Genomic DNA, 21,137 nt, shown 5'->3' on the forward strand with positions numbered 1-21,137 from the left:
CTCGTGTTCTGCAGTTGCCAGGACTTGTTGATATCCTTCCACAAAGTTCTTTGTGCATCGTGCAGCTCTGGCCCCCAACACTCCTTCCTGGAATGCGCAGCCTCCTGCGTGGTTCTCCGGCAGCGTGGGATCTATTTGTGTAGTGCTGCGTGGGCCTCTGTTTGCACCTTCTTTGTCCCTGTGCTGTGGGACTCCTGTGTGCCCTGCCTGGTCTTCTGAGGGCTCTCTGAGTTGCTGAGAGCTCCCTCTGCCTCCCCCTCCTGGGTAGAGTCCAGCAGGTCCCTTCTGGTCCCGGGCAGTGACATTTTCCACTAACCGCCAGCTTTGCGTGTGCCAAGGCTTGTTGGCGGAATACAGCGACGCAAACCAGACTGCAATCATCCATCTGGCGTGGGACATCATCTGCACCAACCAGGAACCCGCATCCATCTTTTTGGGTGAAGTACTGACTGTTCTTCTTCACCGGTGGTTCTTCTTTTGCACCTTCATCCGGGTTAGCTGGGGGGCTCCTGTTCTCCCTGGACTCTTCAGTGCTTCTTGGACTTGGTCCCCTTCTTCCACAGGTCTTCAGTTCCAGGAATCCATCGTTTGTGTCTTGCAGTCTCTTCTGGTTCTTGCATAATCTTCTTTCTCGTGTTCTTGTGCGTTATAGGAATGTTACCGTGATTTACTCCTGCTTTCCTGTGCTCTCGGGTGGGTTCTATTACTTACCTTTGGTGTTTTCTAATACTCCCAGCACCCCTCTACACGCCACACTTGCCTAGGTGAGAAACCTACTTTCGCATTCCACTATATTAGTATATGGTTTGTGTTCCCCCAGGCCCATTTCTAACTATTGTGATTTTCACAATTTGTACTGTTTTCTAACTGTTTTTACAGCTATTCTAGTGTATATACTGTGTATATTACTTATCTCCTAAGGGAGTAAAGTCTCTAAGGTATTTTTGGCATTTGTGTCACCAAAATAAAGTACCTTTATTTTTGTAACACTGAGTATTTTCCTTCATGTGTGTGAGTACTGCATGACTACTTTGGTATTGCATGAGCTGTGCATGTCTCCTAGTTAGGCCTTGGCTGCTCATCCACACTACCCCTAGAGAGCCTGGCTTCTAGACACTGTCTACATTTCACTAATAAGGGATAAATGGACCTGGTATAAGGTGTAAGTACCTTAGGTACCCACTACAAACCAGACCAGCCTCCCACAAGGTTGGACTGCTACTTTTTGCTTGGTGGTAAGGTACATCCAACTCTGCACAGTGGAAAATGTGACTGGAGTCCCTCCGTCAGCCACTATTACGGATGGCAATGTCAAGAAGGCCGGTGTTTCTTGGCAGGACGAATGTGCCTCTTGCATACGGGACCACCAACATCTACATCTGGTAGGTGGACCGTTATGGTGGCGGGCGGGGTTTTAGTCGAAAACTCTACGGTGGGACCGTTACTGCCAAGGTCTAAATCAGGCCCTATGTCACTGTACCATTGCCTCCGTCACTGAGTCACTGATTGAGAATGTTCAGGTCCTCCATTAGTATGCAAGAACCCAGCCATGCTTTTCCAAAAACATGCTTTCCGCCTACAGACCATCTCCCTCCTACTATACCTGGCGAAGGAAACTAATCAACCGTCGCCTCACCAATCACCTCAGCAACCACCAGCTCCATGATGCCACACAGTGTGGAGTCAGGCCCAACCACAATACAGAAACTGCGCTCACCACTGCCAGAGGTGACATTCACATGATCCTTGACTAAGGAGACAAGCAGCTCTCATCCTCCTGGACCTCTCTGCAGCATTTGACACGGTCTCACACCCCATACTCATTTGTCGCTTGCACGAGGTTGCCATCCAAGGACCCACTCCCCACTTCATCTGGTCCTTCTTGACTGATAGAACACAAGCTGTAAGCCTGGCACTTTACTCCTGGGAAGCCCAGAAAATCATCTGTAGAGTGCTTCTCTTATGCGAACAACATGCTACTCATACTCTCCCTCTCAGACAAGACCCCCAATACAAGAAACAATTTCACCGCACTCATGACCAAAGTCACTAACTAGATGAAAGCCACCATCTCTAGCTTAACACAACAAGGCAAAAGTAGTGATCTTTGGTAAGACCACCTCACCATGGAACTTTAACTTGTGGTCACCAAACTCGGACCCTCCCAGCACCTGCACCGGGAACCTCTGAATAATCACTGAGAGCAAACGGGACATGACCACACAAGTCAAAGCAGTTACTGCATAATGCTTCCACATCCTGACGATGCTGAGGGAGATCTTCAAATGGCTACACAAACACACTAGAAAAACCATCACTCACGCCCTAGTCACCCACAAGTTAGACTACCGGAACACCCCCAGCACATGTATCACCACACAACTCACTAAGACTACAAACCATCCAAAACTCTGCAACTAAACTCATCCTCAGTCTCCCGCACACAAGTAACATCACACCACACCACAGGGAACTACACTGGCTCCTGATACACGAATGCACTCATTTTAACCACACGCACACACACACACACACTCACATCAGAGGCTCAAGTCTATTTACCTTTATATTTCTTTATATCCTCTTCTGGTTTCTGAATTTTCACAATTCCAATATTTGTTCCTTGTTCTTTTCTTTTCTTCATTTCCTGCTCTGGGCCCTGAAACTTCACCTTCTTACACCTGAAGGGCACACAAAGCATTTTAGTGTTATAGAACACTCCGAGGCTACAGGAACAGCAGGAACACCCTGCTATAGGAAATAAAATACTGTAAGTACAGGGTGTTAGACTTGACATCCTTGGGGTACACTTGCCAGGTTGAACTGGCAGTTTAAAGCTGCACACACAGACAGTGCAGTGGCAGGTCTGAGACATGTTTACAGGGCTACTCATGTGGGTGGCACAACCAGTGCTGCAGGCCCACTAGTATCATTTGATTTACAGGCCCTGGGCACCCCTAGTGCACTTTACTAGGGACTTACCAGTAAATCAAATATGCCAATCATGGAAAGCCAACTACACATACAGTTTACACAGAGAGCACTTGCACTTTAGCACTGGTCAGCAGTGGTAAAGTGCCCAGAGTACCACAACCAGCAAAACTGAGTCCAGCACACAGTCAAAGACACAGGAAGCAGAGGCAAAAAGACAGGGGAAACCACACCAAGGATGCCAGGTCTATCACAGGGAAATCAAAATATGCATTAAAGGAACTAAATCTGAGACAAGGAGCGAAATGGGGAAGAAACTATGAAGTGCACTTTTTTCAGAATGACCCTTGGTTTAATTTATCCCTACATTTTGGACAAGTACAAGACACTGGGACTCACAGTTATTTACAAGCCCCCTTCCGTGCCGAGTGTTCTGCTACACGCAGGGCATCGCACTTGAACAAGTGCCGTTCCTTTACGTCCATCTTTTTGACACTGAAGGATACTGACGCAATCCATGCTCATTGTATCTTGTCTCTTTTTTCAACAAGTCCTGCACTCCACACACACTCATTCTAATTAACATTGAACTTTTCACGCACTCACTGTGACTGGAACAGACTGACGTGCAGTGCGTCACACGTGTCTTAGGCAACCATACCACAATAAATGTATCCAGGCTCATGTGGTATTTTCCTAAGATTGGGAGTTTACTACAGTTTCGAGGTCGTACTCTGAGAACTCAACTATAGCTTCTCAAAATGAAAAAAGACTGTGCGGATGTTTTGAGAACAAGCAGAGGGGCCTCAACAGTGTTTGGAGCTTTTGAAAGACGGGTGAGTAGCTATGAGGTGGTCTACGTATAATAATTGTATTAGGTAGTACTGCTGAGTGGATCTGTGTGAGCTCAGTACTGACATCTCCACACTGCAGCCAGACCTGCTTCTTACACACTGAGAGGAGGACAATAAACCAACCTTACCTGTCCAGGGCACTTCTAACATCCTGCAAAACAGAAGAACAGGCAGAAGGACTTTAGTTTACACAACAGATGTTAAACTCTGGCAGAAGTTTAGGTATAAATTGTGAAATTCAAGTGAAACTAAACACATGCAAGTATCTCAATCCAGGAGACACTAGGATGCTGATCTCACACCTCAACACAGTCTGTGGTGCTCTGAACAGGGTCACGTGACGCAACACAGCTTGTGATATTCCAAATGGCACCACAAGGTAGTGGAGGTTTTAAATTCTGAATCAGGCGGTGGCATTATAATCTGTGATATTCTGCATGGTGTCACATGTTGGAGCACTGTGTGATACTATAAATGGGGATACATTACAGTCTGTAATATTCTAATCTAGATTACATGACAGTCTGATATTTTGAATGGTGTCACATGACACTAAGATAAAGGTACAAAAACACTCCAACATTAGAGCAGCCATCGCAGAAAAACCAGGGCAGGTAAAGAGCCATGAACTTATTCACACTAATTCTGCTGCAGCTCTATATTCAGCGAACAATTTTTAAATATTTCGTAAAACATCAGGCCCAATCATATACAACTGAACACTTACATACAAATTAAACCTTTTATATAAATACATCTGCCGAAATAGAAATTAACTCTAAACCATTTTACCCATTATTTCATAACATCCAAGTGAACTAGAAATCAAAAGCAAAAAATATAGGAAAAGAAAGGCCAAAAGCAATATAAGACATATCACAAGAAACCATCACACATGCTCACATTTAGTAAATATGCCATCAGCAGCTGTGAGGTACTGACTACAATAACTAACACTGAAGGTGAACATGGAACAAATCTAAATTGAAATCAGCCTGGCACATTGTGACGTCACAGAGGAGCCAATAGAAAACCTGCCTCTGCTCTTCTATTGATCCGCCTCATTCCAACACAGTGGAACATATAAAACAGGTAGCCCTTGATGGACGCATGAATAAGGCCTTCCAGGAAGGGTGGACGCAGGCGCCATTCAGACATACAAGGCAGAATTACATTTAAGTAACAACTCAATGTTTGTTGATTTCATATATTTGTTTATTGCCAATAATGGCATTCCGGACTATGCACTAAAAAGACCAGTTATTAAAAATATTTTAATCAACTCCCTTTTGATTATTATTATGACATTAGGTTTGCTAGACCGTTAAATACTACAGAGAGCAAGTACAACTCAACGAGCGGCAATGGGGTGTATTATATGGTGCGGTTGTGCGACCTCAGTGTGTAATACACTTACCAACCCCTTTAGGATCAGTAGGTTTTGTTTATTGAACCGCGCCCAGCCCTGGGTGCCTGTGGCGTTAAGCAGCATGGCTTATGCTAAGGAACATGCGTAAAGCCTAAGTGGCAATAGATTGGTCGAAACATGTTGAGAGTGTAGAGAGATGATAGGGCGATGATACCCCAAGACCATCTCACTGAGTGTTTTTAACCCAACCTAGGTGACCCAGAATGAATTATCAGGGATACTTCTAAGGTAGTTTTATTGAGAGATTGGACGGTGGATCCCTTTGAGTGTTTTTGAAACTGAAAAATCTCATTGCTCCACCCCTAGTGCTGGTTACCCAGGGGGTGGTAGAACATGCCCTGTGATGAAGTATGCCTCAGTGGGTGAGGGCACTTTTATCCAATATATGGGGCCCCAGGGAGCGTGTTAATCTTTGATTTTTACCTCCTCATCTCTTTTGTGTGTGTAAGGTTAGAGTTTGGGAGGACTGTTGAGGTGTTGTACCTCGTCCCTTCTTGTGTGTACATAGAGCAACAAAATACACCTAAAGAAAGCCTAGAAGAGAATCAATGATTCTCCGTCTATAAAGGTGGATAAAAAAGAAAGGACATCAGGGCCCGGGGGGGGGGGAGGTTGCTATGTGGCTCAAGTTAAGCCACCACAATGTATTCTCTGCTTCATGATCTGTTGTGTCGGAATCCTTGTAGAGGATGTCCTACAAGGACAGGAGAGCCTCCATGATGCCTGTTGGGTTTGTGAGGACTCAGCCCTGGTGGCATCAGGTTACATGAATCACAAGTTACTCCTTTCTCGGTTGTAACTGGAATATAGGGCACAAGCACTCGGGTATAGCTTATCTAGGGCCGATGGGACAGTTAAGTGATGGTTGGAAAGGTCCTTGCTGGGGTGGAGGCCACATAACGTCACAGCAAAGGAGCAGTGCAATGTGGCAGGTGTGTGTATACCCACGGTGTGCACACAGCACTGTCGCAGTGGGGTGGGGAGCTATGAAAAGAGGCCTAAGTACTGCCCGGGGCCAGAGAAGAGCAGTAACCTCGGGGGCCACCAGAGGAGCAAGCCGTACCCCGCCCTAGAAGACCCTAACCTTTAACCTGCAAGCCGCGCCTCCTTCCCCATCCGCCAAGGAGGCCATCCTGGGATCTCACCTCAAGATGTGTAGCAGACGGTACGGGGACGATGGGCTAGCCCGGCTGTTTTGCTTGTATACCGTGTATTACATGGGGGGCGGGTGCTGCAGACGCCCGACCCCCACGGGCTAGCATAGGCACGTCCTACAGCCCTGAATGGTGTGAATACTATGTAGGCCAGGTTCAGGGGTTTCTTCAAAATGGGCGCCAGCTTGTGGACTATATAACAACAAACAACAAGTAACATACTTCAGGAACAAACCCAGGTATGGAGACCCTTTTAAGCACCTACGTTCAAGAATTACACAATAAACATATGTTATTACAATTCTCACGTTGAACCCCCGGATGAAGCGGTCGGCAGTCAAAGTCGTTCTACCGACTAGTTTGTGACATTTCCTGTCCTAAGGGGGCAGGATTTGTCTCTGTTCCACATCAAAGTTTCTACCAGTTCTTAAGGCGGCTTTGTCTGATTTCCTGTGGTGTGGTGTGTCGTGTGGAGCAATATTGTGGTGGGGCACTTTGAGGGCACAGTCTGAGTGGCCAATGTTTTTCTTGAGGGGCAGCAAACTGGATGTCCACAGTTTTCGGCAGAAAGGACTGTAAGAAGGCAGTCATGTGATACCCCTTCTCTGCTTTCTGTACCCCATAAATGTGATTGGTTTTCTGCTGGAAGCAGCCTATACATTTTGATTTTCTCAATGGGTCAGAGGACACCGCTAAATCTGATATTCTGCATCTGGTAACATGACAGCACAGTCCGATACTCGGAAACGAAACACATGACGCACACCAGCCTGTAATAGTCACAAAGAGGGCATCTGACGCGGAACAGTCTGATATTCTGAATGGGGTTACATGACCCATATTCCTTACAATGTGTTGGACTTTCAGTACACAAGTAGGCTCCTCCGTACTGAATCAGTCTGTACACTGCATCGGGTTCTCAGACCAAAAGAATTTGCTGTTAGTTTAACTTGTTTATATAACTTGATAACTTGTCAGATTACAGGAGGTCACTGTAAATTAACCCTGTATGTTGATCATGCATGTTCGCCACTTACATTCAACGCATCACACACAATATGAATGTATCACTTCTGTGTTGTCTTGTATTTACTAAGTGGTGTCTCACCTTCAGGAGGTCCAACGCTGGCTCCCTGCATTTCTTCTCTAGATCTGTTATCAGGGCATTGAAAGAAGTGATTTGATTGGACAGTTTGGAGATAGTTGCATTTTCTACCATGGTAATTGTCTTCTCCATCTCCTCCAGTCTCTCGTACAGTGTCTGCTCTTTACGACTCAGGAGTTTGCGCAGGTTTTCAATCTCAGATGCAATTTTCTGCTTCTCAGCTCTCACCTTGTTCTGTCAACATCAAAGCAATGATGGTTAGATCCTGGGATGCTGTCAATGAGCGCCGCTAACATTAGGGTGCATGCAAAGGTGGGTGAGGGATGGCAGTGGGCACAAGGCATTCTGACAGAAACCAAAATAATGACAGGTGCTATATTAGGGGGCACAGGAGGTGCTAAGCAAGAAAAAAGTGTTTTCTTCAACTGCAGACTTGCTACCGATCCTCTCCTTTGTTCTCGGCTCCCACGAGTCCACCCACTGGTCGGAAGGATGAACTGCAGAGAATCAGCGATCTCTGGGTTGGGGATGAGGGGGATGTCTGGAGACTACAGTGACACGACTGTTAGACTAAGATGTAAATACAGATGGGCAGATGCAAATCTGTTGCATGTTCAGTATTGATCAAGGAATTCTAATGGCCAATTACCTTGAGAGTAGGGATGCAAATACTGAAGCACACTAATCCAATACACACTTACACCACCAAACCCTACATACGCAAGCAGGTCCCCGCGGGGCTCCCACCAGGGCTCGTGTTAATTCCATGAATCCAGTCAGGCTCTGTCATCTCTGGCGACACCTGCTGAACACATCCTTTCTGTTCTGTTTATTCCTCCCTAAATGTTCTCAGAATGGGACCAGCCACAGGAGAGCCAGAAATACAATTAAAATACAAGCCTCACAGGGCACAGCCTCTCAGACGCGCCAAACACAGTTCATCAACCTGACTGTACACAACCCCCCCACTGCGCTGTGCGCTGCCCTCCAATGTACCCTCCCACTGAGGTGTGCGCTGCCCACACACATACAAACCGCTGAGCTGTGCGCTTCTCACACACACTGTGTGTGAGCAGTGCAGAGCTCAGAGGCGGTTTGTGTGAGTGAGCAGTGCACAGCTCAGCGGTTTGTGTGTGGGGGCAGTGCAGAGCTCAGTGGTGGTTTGTGTGTGTGAGCAGTGCACAGCTCAGCGGTTTGTGTGTGGGGGCAGTGCACAGCTCAGTGGTGGTTTGTGTGTGAGCAGTGCACAGCTCAGCGGTTTGTATGTGTGGGCAGTGGACAGCTCAGCGGTTTGTGTGTGTGGGCAGTGCACAGCTCAGCGGTTTGTGTGTGTGGGCAGTGCACAGCTCAGCGGTTTGTGTGTGGGCCTTGCAGAGCTCAAAGGTGGTTTGTGTGTGTGAGAAGCGCACAGCTCAGCGGTTTGTATGTGTGGGCAGTGGACAGCTCAGCGGTTTGTGTGTGTGGGCAGTGCACAGCTCAGCGGTTTGTATGTGTGGGCAGTGGACAGCTCAGCGGTTTGTATGTGTGGGCAGTGGACAGCTCAGCGGTTTGTGTGTGTGGGCAGTGCACAGCTCAGCGGTTTGTGTGTGTGGGCAGTGCACAGCTCAGCGGTTTGTGTGTGTGGGCAGTGCACAGCTCAGCGGTTTCTGTGTGGGCCTTGCAGAGCTCAAAGGTGGTTTGTGTGTGTGAGAAGCGCACAGCTCTGAGGTTTGTATGTGTGGGCAGTGGACAGCTTAGCGGTTTGTGTGTGTGGGCAGTGCACAGCTCAGCGGTTTGTGTGTGTGGGCAGTGTACAGCTCAGCGGTTTGTGTTTGTGGGCACGGAGCACTGTACAAACTTTCTCACTGAGCTGTGCACTGACCATCCACCTCCCCCAGTGAGCTGTGCAATGGAAGAGCGCACAAACCCACAGACTAATGAGCTGTGTGGTGCCCCACACACAGACCCCTAACGGGCTGTGCACTGTACACAGCCCCATCTCATCTATACACTGGTCAGTCACTCAGCCCTCTCTCAGCTGTGACCTACACATCCACTTTCCACCACACAGCTGTGCACCACCCAATCACCCAGACCCCACTGTGCTTAGCAATGCCCAGCCCACACATCCCTCAGCTTTGAGACACTGAGGCAGGGTGTACCAGCATGGGATTTGGCTTATTACCTACCATCTGTCTGATTCCTTGAACACACAATGCAACAGCCTCAGTCAGTGTCATCTCATGGATCATGAGTGCTGTGGCCACCCAGAAGTGTTGCAGGGCTACCAGGGAGCAGGGCAGGACCGCCAATGTCATAATGACCACCATAATCTCCTAACCAAAGAGTTAAATTCCATATCCACAGGGAATCCTAAAACTCGCCCGCACCATCCCAAGGCTCCACGCCACAAACTCGACCCCAAAAAGCAAAAAACTCAACTACAATACGGCACACCAAAATGTCATAATATTGTAATTTACTATTCCAACTTTAGTTCCAGCACATATTAGGCTAGTCCCAAGTTGATATTAAATACGCCTCGACTGTGTGACAGACAAGTTCTGGGATCAACTTCACGTTTCTTGGTGGTTCAGATTATAACTGCAAAGTAACAGCACAAAGACACATGGCTAAATGCATGCAGAAACTCAAAAACAGCCGCACGAATGCACTTACAACCTCACATAATCATACACTCACACATGCATGCATATAGCCACACATTCCTGCACACCAGAGCATGCACAGACCTACAGATAGACACACAAACGCTCATAGGGAGAGATCAGCCAAAACACACGCACACGGGTGTGTGCACTCTCATAGTCTGTGCACACAGAGAAATCAACAGACAAATGCACAGATATAGAGGCACACACCCACAGCCAGATGACTATGATCTGTGCATACACCCTCTGACAAAGACTATGTAACCATGTGATTAGTAACTGAAGGTTGGGGGGTTCTCCAGTGACTCTCCCATCAGTATATTTACCTGGTGGGGGTGAGACCCAGGCTGGAGGGTCAACCATTGGCCTCTCTGCTTCTCTAACCTAGACCGGCGCATGCAGAGAGCTGCACATACACAATGACAGATCTTTACCTGCACAGGACCCCTGGCTGCCACTCACCCTCAATGTGTTACACTCTTCCTCTTTCCTGAGCTTAGACTCCAGAATATGTCTCATCTCTTTCCTCAGAGGTTGCAGCCAGTGCTGGAGCTTCACCTGCAGAGAGCAAAGTACAAAAGTGTCAAATGTAGATGTGTAAAGTGAAGTTCATACAATAATAATCACTACAGCACCATCCAAATTTATCCAGATTGTAAACACCAGTCACACATCTCTTGACGTTTCATCAACACCTACCCAGACTGGAAATGTCAGTCACCCTCACCCGGAAAATAACTACCAACCGCACATATCCAGATCGTAAGCACCAGCCGTAGATTACTAGATCATAAGTACCAGCCACACATCTCCAGACCATAAGCACCAGCCACACATCTCCTGACCTTAAGCACCAGCCGTAGATTACTAGATCATAAGTACCAGCCACACATCTCCAGACCATAAGTACCAGCCACACATTTCATGACCTTAAGCACTAGCCGTAGATTACTAGATCATAAGTACCAGCCACACATCTCCTGACCTTAAGTACCAGCCATAGATTACTAGATCATAAGTACCAGCCACACATCTCCTGACCGTAAGTACCAGCCACACATTTCCTGAACTTAAGCACCAGCCGTAGATTACTAGATCATAAGTACCAGCCACACATTTCCACACCGAAAGTACCAGCCACACATGTCCAGACCTTAAGTAGCAGACGTAGATAACTAGATAATAAGTACCAGTCACACATATCCAGATCGTAAACACCAGCCGTAGATTACTAGATCATAAATACCAGCCACACATCTCCTGACCTTAACTACAAGCCACACATCTCCTGACTTTAAGCACCAGCCGTAGATTACTAGATTGTAAGTACCAGCCACACATCTCCAGACCGTAAGTACCAACTGTAGATAACTAGATCATAAGTACCGGCCACACATCTCCAGACCGTAAGTACCAGCCACACATCTTCAGACCGTAAGTACCAGCCACACATCTTCAGACCGTAAGTACCAGCCGTAGATAACTAGATCATAAGTACCAGCCACACATCTCCACACCATAAGTACCAGCCACACATGTCCAGACCTTAAGTACCAGACGTAGATAACTAGATCATAAGTACCAGCCACACATCTCCAGACCGTAAGTACTAGCCATAGATTAATAGATCATAAGTACTAGCCACATTTCTTCAGACCGTAAGTACCAGCCACACATATCCAGACTTAAGTACCAGCCGTAGATAACTAGATCATAAATACCACCCACACATCTCCTGAGCTTAAGCACCAGCCATAGATTACTAGATTGTAAGTACCAGCCACACATCTCCAGACCGTAAGTACTAGCCACACATCTCCTGACCTTAAGCACCAGCCATAGATTACGAGATTATAAGTACCAGCCACACATCTCCAGACTGTGAATACCAGACAACACATATCCAGCCGTAGATAACTAGATCATAAGTACCAACCACACATCTCCAGACCGTAAGTACCAGCTGTAGATATGATATATGTTATTATGTGTGTTGCAAATTGTAGGAGGCAGGCCTGGTTTATAGTGGGTACATTGTGGTACTTACACCTTGTGCCAGGTCCAGTTATCCCTTATTAGTAGATTAGAGGTGTTCTAGCAGCTTAGGCTGATAGAGGTAGCTATAGCAGAGCAGCTTAGGGTGAACTAGGAGACATGCAAAGCTCCTACTATACCACTTATATCACTTAGCACTATATCATAAGAAAACACAATACTCAGAGTTACTAAAAATAAAGGTACTTTATTTTAGTGACAATATACCAAAAGTTTATCAGAGGATATACTCCCTTAGGAGGTAAGTAATATACACAATATATACACACAAACCAAAATCAGGTAAGTAAACAGTTAGAAAAGTAGTGCAAACACTGTAGAACACAATAGAATGCAATAGGAGACAACAGGCCTGGGGCAACACAAACCATATACTCCAAAAGTGGAATGCGAACCACGAATGGACCCCAGGCTTAGTGTAGTGTGTAGAGGGTCGCTGGGAGTGTAAGAAAACACTAAGGGTGTCCAAGATACCCCACCCCAAGACCCTGAAAAGTAGGAGTAAAGTTACCCTACTACCCCAGAAAGACAGTAAAGTCGAGATAGGGATTCTGCAAAGACAACAACTGACTGCAAAGCACTGAAGATGGATTCCTGGACCTGAGGACCTGCAAAGGAAGGGGACCAAGTCCAAGAGTCATGCAAGTGTCCAGGGGGGGCAGGAGCCCACTAAATCCCGGATGAAGGTGCAAAAGGGCTGCCTCCGGGTGGAAGAAGCCAAAGATTCTGCAACAACGGAAGGTGCCAGGAACTTCTCCTTTGGTCAGAAGATGTCCCACTGCGTGCTGGAGGATGCAGAGTTGTTTCCATGCAGAAAGAAAGCAAACAAGCCTTGCTAGCTGCAAGAGTTGTGGTTGAGGATTTTGGGTGCTGCTAGGGCCCAGGAAGGACCAGGAGGTAGCCCCTTGGAGAAGGAGACAGAGGGGGCACTCAGCAACACACAGACCCTAAGCAGAAGAAGGCGGCACCCGCAGAAGCACCTGAACAGGCATTCAGAAGATCTGAGCACGACAGTCGACTCAGCACAACAAAAGAGGGTCCCACGAAGTCGGAGTCCAACTCAGCGAGTTGGGCAATGCAGGACAGAGTGCTGGGGACCTGGGCTAGGCTGTGCACGAAAGAAGTCTTGCAAAAGTGCACAGAAGCCCTAGCAGCTGCAGTTCACGCAGTACACAGGATTACTGTCTGGCGTGGGGAGGCAAGGACTTACCTCCACCAAATTTCAACAGAAGGGCCACTGGACTGTCGGGGACACTTGGATCCAGCTCCTGTGTTCCAGGGACCACGCTCATCAAGATGAGAGGGGACACAGAGGACCGGTGAGGCGGAAGTTTGGTGCCTGCGTTGGCAGGGGGAATATTCCGTTGACCCACAGGAGATTTCTTCCTGGCTTCCAGTGCAGGGTGTAGACAGACAGCCCTCAGAGCATGCACCACCAGGAAACAGTCGAGAAAGCCGGCAGCATGAGGCGCTACAATGTTGCTGGTAGTCTTCTTGCTACTTTGTTGTGGTTTTGCAGGCATCCTGGAGCAGTCAGCGGTCGATCCTTGGCAGAAGTCGAAGAGGGAAGTGCAGAGGAACTCTGGTGAGCTCTTGCATTCGTTATCTAGTGAGAAACCCACAGGAGAGACCCTAAATAGCCCTCAGAGGAGTATTGGCTACAGAGAAAGGTAAGCACCTATCAGGAGGGGTCTCTGACATCACCTGCTGGCACTGGCCACTCAGAGGTGTCCATTGGGCCCTCACACCTCTGCATCCAAGATGGCAGAGGTCTGGGACACACTGGAGGAGCACTGGGCACTTCCCCTTGGGAGGTGCTGGTCAGGGGAGAGGTCACCCCCCTTTCCTTTGTCCAGTTTCGCGCCAGAGCAGGGCTGGGGGATCCCTGAACTGGTGTAGACTGGCTTGTGCAAGGAGGGCACCATCTGTGCCCTTCAAAGCATTTCCAGAGGCCAGGAGAGGCTACTCTTCTCAGGCCCTTAACACCTATTTACAAAGGGAGAGGGTGTAACACCCTCTCTCAGAGGAAATCCTTTGTCCTGCCTTCCTGGGACTGTGCTGCCCAGGCCCCAGGGGGGCAGAAACTTGTCTGAGGGTTGGCAGCAGCGGTAGAGAAAACCCCGGAAAGTTAGTTTGGCAGTACCCGGGCTCTATGCTGGAGCCCGGGGGATGCATGGAATTGTCCCCCCAAGACCAGAATGGTACTGGGGTGACAATTCCATGATCCTAGACATGTTACATGGCCATGTTCGGAGTTACCATGGTGGCGCTACATATAGGTATTGACCTATATGTAGTGCACGCGTGTAATGGTGTCCCCGCACTCACAAAGTCGGGGGAATTTGTCCTGAACAATGTGGGGGCACCTTGGCTAGTGCCAGGGTGCCCTCACACTAAGTAACTTTGCACCTAACCATCACTAAGTGAGGGTTAGACATATAGGTGACTTATAAGTTATTTATGTGCAGTGTAAAATGTCTGTGAAATTACGTGGACGTTATTTCACGCAGGCTGCAGTGGCAGGCCTGTGTAAGAATTGTCTGAGCTCCCTATGGGTGGCAAAAGAAATGCTGCAGCCCATAGGGATCTCTTGGAACCCCAATACCCTGGGTACCTAGGTAGCATATACTAGGGAATTATAAGGGTGTTCCAGTGTGCCAATAAGAATTGGTAAAATTAGTCACTAGCCTGCAATGACAATTTTAAAAGAAGAGAGAGCATAAACACTGAGGTTCTGGTTAGCAGAGCCTCAGTGATACAGTTAGGCTCCACACATGGAACATATACATGGCACACTTTATGAGCACTGGGGTCCTGGCTAGCAGGATCCCAGTGACACAGCCAAAAACAAACTGACACACAAGTAAAAATGGGGTAACATGCCAGGCAAGATGGTACTTTCTTACACAAATAAAGTGGATTTTTATTGATCGCATTTGGATGTGCATGACATTGGTTTTAAAATAAGATCCTGGTGGAAAATGAATAAAAGACAACAAATGTTTTTTTTGATACATTAGAAACGGAGTGTTTCAATTTTATGTAATGATATTACTGTGAGTGTTTTAGTGCATTCTATTCCTGGGCTAAGTAATGATACCAATGTTGAGCGTTTCTAAGGATTTCAACTTTGATTAGAGGAAATAAGAGGGAACCTATTTTATTGAAGCTTGATATTCACCCATCCCTTATGGTATACACAGGTGAGTGACTCTCTCCATTGTGGGGCGCTTACCGTTGATACCCGAGTACTCACAGACACACATGTGCTCCTCTGCAGCCCATGGAGCTCTTACCTTTGATATCGGAGTACTCACAGACACATGTGCTCTTCTGCAGTCTCCTATGATGCTCTTACCTTTGATACCTGAGTACTCAGACACACCTGTGCTCTTCTGCTGCCTCTTTTACCTGTGATACATGCATACTCACAGACACAGCTCTGCTCTTCTGCAGCCTCCTAGAACGCTCTTACCTTTGATACCCGAGTACTCACAGACACACCGGTGCTCTTCTGCAGCCTCCTACGACACACTTACCTTTGATACCCTAGTACTCACAGACACCTGTGCTCTTCTGCAGCCTCCTATAATGATCTCACCTTTGATACTCGAGTACTCACAGACGCACCTGTTTTTCTGCAGCCTCCTACGACACTCTTACCTTTGATACCCGAGTACTCACATACACACCTGTGCTCTTCTGCAGCCTCCTACGTCGCTCTTACCTTTTGTACCCAAAAACTCAGACACAGCTCTGCTCTTCTGCAGCCTACTAAATCGCTCTTACCTTTGATACCCGAGTACTCACAGACACCTGCGCTCTTCTGTAGCCTCCTAAGACACTGTTACCTTTGATATCCGAGTACTCAGAGACACACCTGTGCTCTTCTACAGCCTCCTATGACACTCTGACCTGTGATACTTGAATATTCAGACAGAGCTCTGCTCTCCTGCAGCCTCGTACGATGCTCTTAACCTTGATACCCGTGTACTCACAGACACACCTGTGCTCTTGTGCAGCCTACTATGACACTCTTACCTTTTATACCCAAATACTCACAGACACATATGTGCTCTTCTGAAGTCTCCTATGACGCTCTTACCATTGATACCTGAGTACTCAGACACACCTGTGATCTTCTGCTGCCTCTTACGACGCTTTTACCTGTGATACATGAATACTCACAGACACAGCTCTGCTCTTCTGCAGCCTCCTAGAACGCTCTTACCTTTGATACCCGAGTACTCACAGACACACCGGTGCTCTTCTGCAGCCTCCTACGACACACTTACCTATGATACCCTAGTACTCACAGACACCTGTGCTCTTCTGCAGCCTCCTATAATGATCTCACCTTTGATACTCGAGTACTCACAGACGCACCTGTTTTTCTGCAGCCTCCTACGACACTCTTACCTTTGATACCCGAGTACTCACATACACACCTGTGCTCTTCTGCAGCCTCCTACGTCGCTCTTACCTTTTGTACCCAAAAATTCAGACACAGCTCTGCTCTTCTGCAGCCTACTAAAACGCTCTTACCTTTGATACCTGAGTACTCACAGACACCTGCGCTCTTCTGTAGCCTCCTAAGACGCTGTTACCTTTGATATCCGAGTACTCAGAGACACACCTGTGCTCTTCTACAGCCTCCTATGACCCTCTGACCTGTGATACTTGAATATTCAGACAGAGCTCTGCTCTCCTGCAGCCTCGTACGATGCTCTTAACCTTGATACCCGTGTACTCACAGACACACCTGTGCTCTTGTGCAGCCTACTATGACACTCTTACATTTTATACCCAAATACTCACAGACACACATGTGCTCTTCTGAAGTCTCCTATGACGCTCTTACCATTGATACCTGAGTACTCAGACACACCTGTGATCTTCTGCTGCCTCTTACGACGCTTTTACCTGTGATACATGAATACTCACAGACACAGCTCTGCTCTTCAGCAGCCTCTTAGGATGCTCTTATCTTTGATACCCGAGTACTCACAGACACCTGTGCTCTTCTGCAGTCTCCTATAATGATCTCACCTTTGATACTCGAGTACTCACAGACGCACCTCTGTTTTTCTGCAGCCTCCTACGACGCTCTTACTTTTGATTTGATACCCGAGTACTCACAGACACACCTGTGATCTTCTGCAGCCTCATACGTCGCTCTTACCTGTTATACACAAAAACTCAGACACAGCTGTGCTCTTCTGCAGCCTCCTAAAACACTCTTACCTTTGATACCTGAGTACTCACAAACACCTAAGCTCTTCTGTAGCCTCCTTAGACTCTGTTACCTTTGATATCGGAGTACTCACAGACACATGTGCTCTTCTGCAGTCTCCTATGATGCTCTTACCTTTGATACCTGAGTACTCAGACACACCTGTGCTCCTCTACAGCCTCCTAAGACACTCTGACCTGTGATACTTGAATATTCATACACAGCTCTGCTCTTCTACATCCTCCTACGACACTCTTACCGTTGATACCCGAGTACTCACAGACACGTGCTCTTCTGCAGTCTCCTATGATGCTCTTACCTTTGATACCTGAGTACTCAGACACACCTGTGCTCTTCTGCTGCCTCTTTTACCTGTGATACATGAATACTCACAGACACAGCTCTGCTCTTCTGCAGCCTCCTATGATGCTCTTACCTTTGATACACGAGTACTCACAGACACACCGGTGCTCTTCTGCCGCCTCCTACGACACTCTTACCTTTGATACCCTAGTATTCACAGACACAGCCCTGCTCTTCTGCAGCCTCCTAGGGTGCTCTTACCCTTGATACTCGAGTACTCACAGACACAGCTCTGCTCTTCTGCAGCCTCCTACGACACTCATACTTTTGATACCCTAGTACTCACAGACACACCGGTGCTCTTCTGCATCCTCCTATGACGCTCTTACCTTTGATACCCTAGTACTCACAGACACACCGGTGCTCTTCTGCAGCCTCCTAAGACGCTCTTACCGTTGATACCCTAGTACTCACAGACACAGCTCTGCTCTTCTGCATCCTCCTAGGACGCTCTTACCCTTGATACCCGAGTACTCACAGACACACCGGTGCTCTTCTGCAGCCTCCTATGACGCTCTTACCAATGATAACTGAGTACTCAGACACACCTGTGCTCTTCTGCAGCCTTCTAAGACGCTCTTACCTTTGATACCCTAGTACTCACAGACACAGCCCTGCTCTTCTGCAGCCTTCTAGGACACTCTTACCTTTGATACCTGAGTACTCACAGACACACCAGTGCTCTTCTGCAGTCTCCTACGACGCTCTTACCTTTGATACCCTAGTACTCACAGACACAGCCCTGCTCTTCTGCAGCATCCTACGACGCTCTTACCTTTGATACACGAGTACTCACAGACACACCGGTGCTCTTCTGCAGCCTCCTACAACACTCTTACCCTTGATACCTGAGTACTCACAGACACACCGGTGCTCTTCTGCAGCCTCCTAGGATGCTCTTACATTTTATACCCTAGTACTCACAGACACAGCTCTGCTCTTCTGCAGCCTCCTAGGACGTTCTTACCTTTAATACCCGAGTACTCACAGACACACCTGTGCTCTTCTGCAGCCTCCTATAATGATCTTACCTTTGATACCCGAGTATTCAGACACACTTGTGCTCTTCTGCAGCCTCCCATGATGCTCTTACCTTTGCTACCTGAGTACTCACAGACATACTTGGTAATCTTTGTCTGTCCTCTCAACGGAAGCCCAAGTTGCCTTGTAAGTTAAAATACAAACCCACAGACCTCTTGTGCTCAGCCACAGCCCCCTCTACAGGCTTATGAGAATATGATCCCTGAAGACCCACACACAGCTTATGATCCTGGGCAGTCCTCACTTTTTGTTCACCTGGAAGCCATGTGATACTAACATGCTCACCGAGATACCCTGTGCTCTACTGCAGTTTCCTCTGTGGGGTTGGCGATGTGGAACATCTGATCCCAATACAACTCTGGCCAGATTCTCTGTGTAACCCAAAGAATGATATGAGTGGTCGCTAAACTCCTGCAGACGCACAGTGTGCTCGTGTGCAGCCTCCTTCCTGTATGGACGCATGAAGTGTCTTCATGTGTTCAAACACCCAGGAACACCCACAAACGTCCCTCACACACTCCTGCGGCCTCTTCTAGGAGTCTCGAGGTGTGGGTATGAGACCCCAGGGCTGTGACTATTGGAAGCCCCTTCTCTGTGGACTTGGTACCTAATGCTCGTGGGCACGAGTTCCAGATTACAACGAGTGCTGTGTCAATCCATCCACCCATGCCCTGCGCTCAAGGGCACAACTCTGCATAGAGCTCTCGTAGTGCCATGAGTCAGGCCTGGATTTCTACAGACAGACCCTGTCCACTTATGGAACCTCTTGTGGGTCGTGGGGTGGGAACCTGTGACCCCAGGTATGTGAGACATGCCAAGTGCACTTCTGAGGTCCCTTCTATGCGGTTTCCACAACTTGGGGCAGAACTATCTATGGAGCCCTCGGAATGCAGCAAGTGATCCCCTATTCCCCCAGACACACCGTGTGCTCTTGGGCATCCTTTCCACGGGGTTCGGCCTGAATTCCTATAGACAGACCTTGTATATGTTCTCCAGTGTCGTGTGCTTCCCACAACAATCTCACACTGATCCTGTGCTCTTCTGCAGCTGAATGTGAGGGTCCAAGGGGTGCACTGACCTTAGATCCCTGATTGCCACTGAGTCACCCGGTGCCTTGGGATCCCAGGTTGAGACAGTCTATGTTTCTGCACTCACCACTATGGGGCTCACTCGGTGACTGAGACTCAGCTTGGCCCCTCCCAGAGCCTCCTAAGCAGCAATCCCTGAAGGTGACCAGTAGTAACATAGGCGCTGCCACACACTCACCTTGTGCTCTTGGGCAGCCTCCTCGATGGGAGTCACCGAGTGGGACCTGTGCTCCTCGGATCTGTCGCACACAACACAGATCAGTGACTGATCATCTTCACAGAACAGCCTCAGTCTCTCCTCGTGTTTCTCGCACAGATTCCCCTCCGGGGGCTTCACGGGGGGCAGGTGAAGCTGTTTTAACATTTCCACAATGTTTCCCAGTTGTGTGTTGGGTCGGAGGATTCTCCCAGGTGATATTTCTCTGCACTGCGGACAGGGGGAGTTTTCATCTCTCCCCTCCCAGCTCTGAGTGATGCAGGAGCGGCAGAAGTTGTGCCCACAGTCAATAGTCACAGGATCAGTAAAATATTCCAAACAGATGGAACAAGTGGCCTCATCTTTGAGATTCGCGCCCTGAGCTGCTGCAGCCATGATCCCGGAAATGCAGGGAGGGAAAGTTCAGTTTCTTTTCTCGGTTGTGTAAAGTGGGCGTGCCTATGTGTGTAAAGTGGGCGTTTCTGTGTGTATAAAGTGGGAGTGTCTCCGTTCATGAAGTGTATAAAGTGGGAGTGTCTGTGCCCCCCCCCCCCCCTCCTCCTGTGTGTCCTCGGACTTCCTGCTTTTCTCTAAGATGGGGGTGTCTGTGCGTATAAAGTGGGGTGTCTGTGCCCCCCCCCCCCCCACCTGTGTGTGCTGGATCTTCCTGCTTCTATCTAAGATGGGGGTCACTGTGTGTGTAAAGTGGGGGTGTCTGTGCCCCCCCTCCTCATGTGTGTTGGATCTTCCTGCTTCTCTCTAAGATGGGGGTGCCTGTGTGTATAAAGTGGGCGTGTCTGTGCCCCCTCCTCCTGTGTGTTGGATCTCCCTGCTGCTCTCTAAGATGGGAGGGTCTGTGATTCTAAGGCAGCACCAGAGGCTTCGGTTTATGCTCCATCTTTGGTGTTGGTTGTCAATCACACACACAGCAGCCAACAAAATTAAACTTTATAGAGGACTACGGCCCATATTTATGAAAAGTTTGCGCCGCATTTGAGTCACTTTTTGACGCAAACGCGGCGCTAACTTACAAAATA

At 48.1% G+C, this 21,137-nt stretch overlaps 1 protein-coding gene across 1 annotated transcript in view; it reads right to left on the reverse strand.

Moving 5' to 3' along the window:
- LOC138282990 (E3 ubiquitin-protein ligase TRIM39-like) overlaps positions 1 to 20,578 on the reverse strand; it is a 32,364-nt gene extending 11,786 nt beyond the window's left edge. The window contains exons 1-5 of the mRNA XM_069221083.1: positions 20,083 to 20,578; positions 10,587 to 10,682; positions 7,477 to 7,707; positions 3,914 to 3,936; positions 2,563 to 2,681 (exon numbers count right to left, since the gene is read on the reverse strand). Coding sequence (XP_069077184.1) covers positions 2,563 to 2,681; positions 3,914 to 3,936; positions 7,477 to 7,707; positions 10,587 to 10,682; positions 20,083 to 20,496 — 883 coding nt within the window. The 5' untranslated portion in view covers positions 20,497 to 20,578. The remainder of the gene's footprint in view (positions 1 to 2,562; positions 2,682 to 3,913; positions 3,937 to 7,476; positions 7,708 to 10,586; positions 10,683 to 20,082) is intronic.
- Positions 20,579 to 21,137: the final 559 nt, after the last annotated feature.

This window comes from Pleurodeles waltl, chromosome 2_2, assembly GCF_031143425.1.
Source record: "Pleurodeles waltl isolate 20211129_DDA chromosome 2_2, aPleWal1.hap1.20221129, whole genome shotgun sequence".
Taxonomy (NCBI): Eukaryota; Metazoa; Chordata; class Amphibia; order Caudata; family Salamandridae; genus Pleurodeles; species Pleurodeles waltl.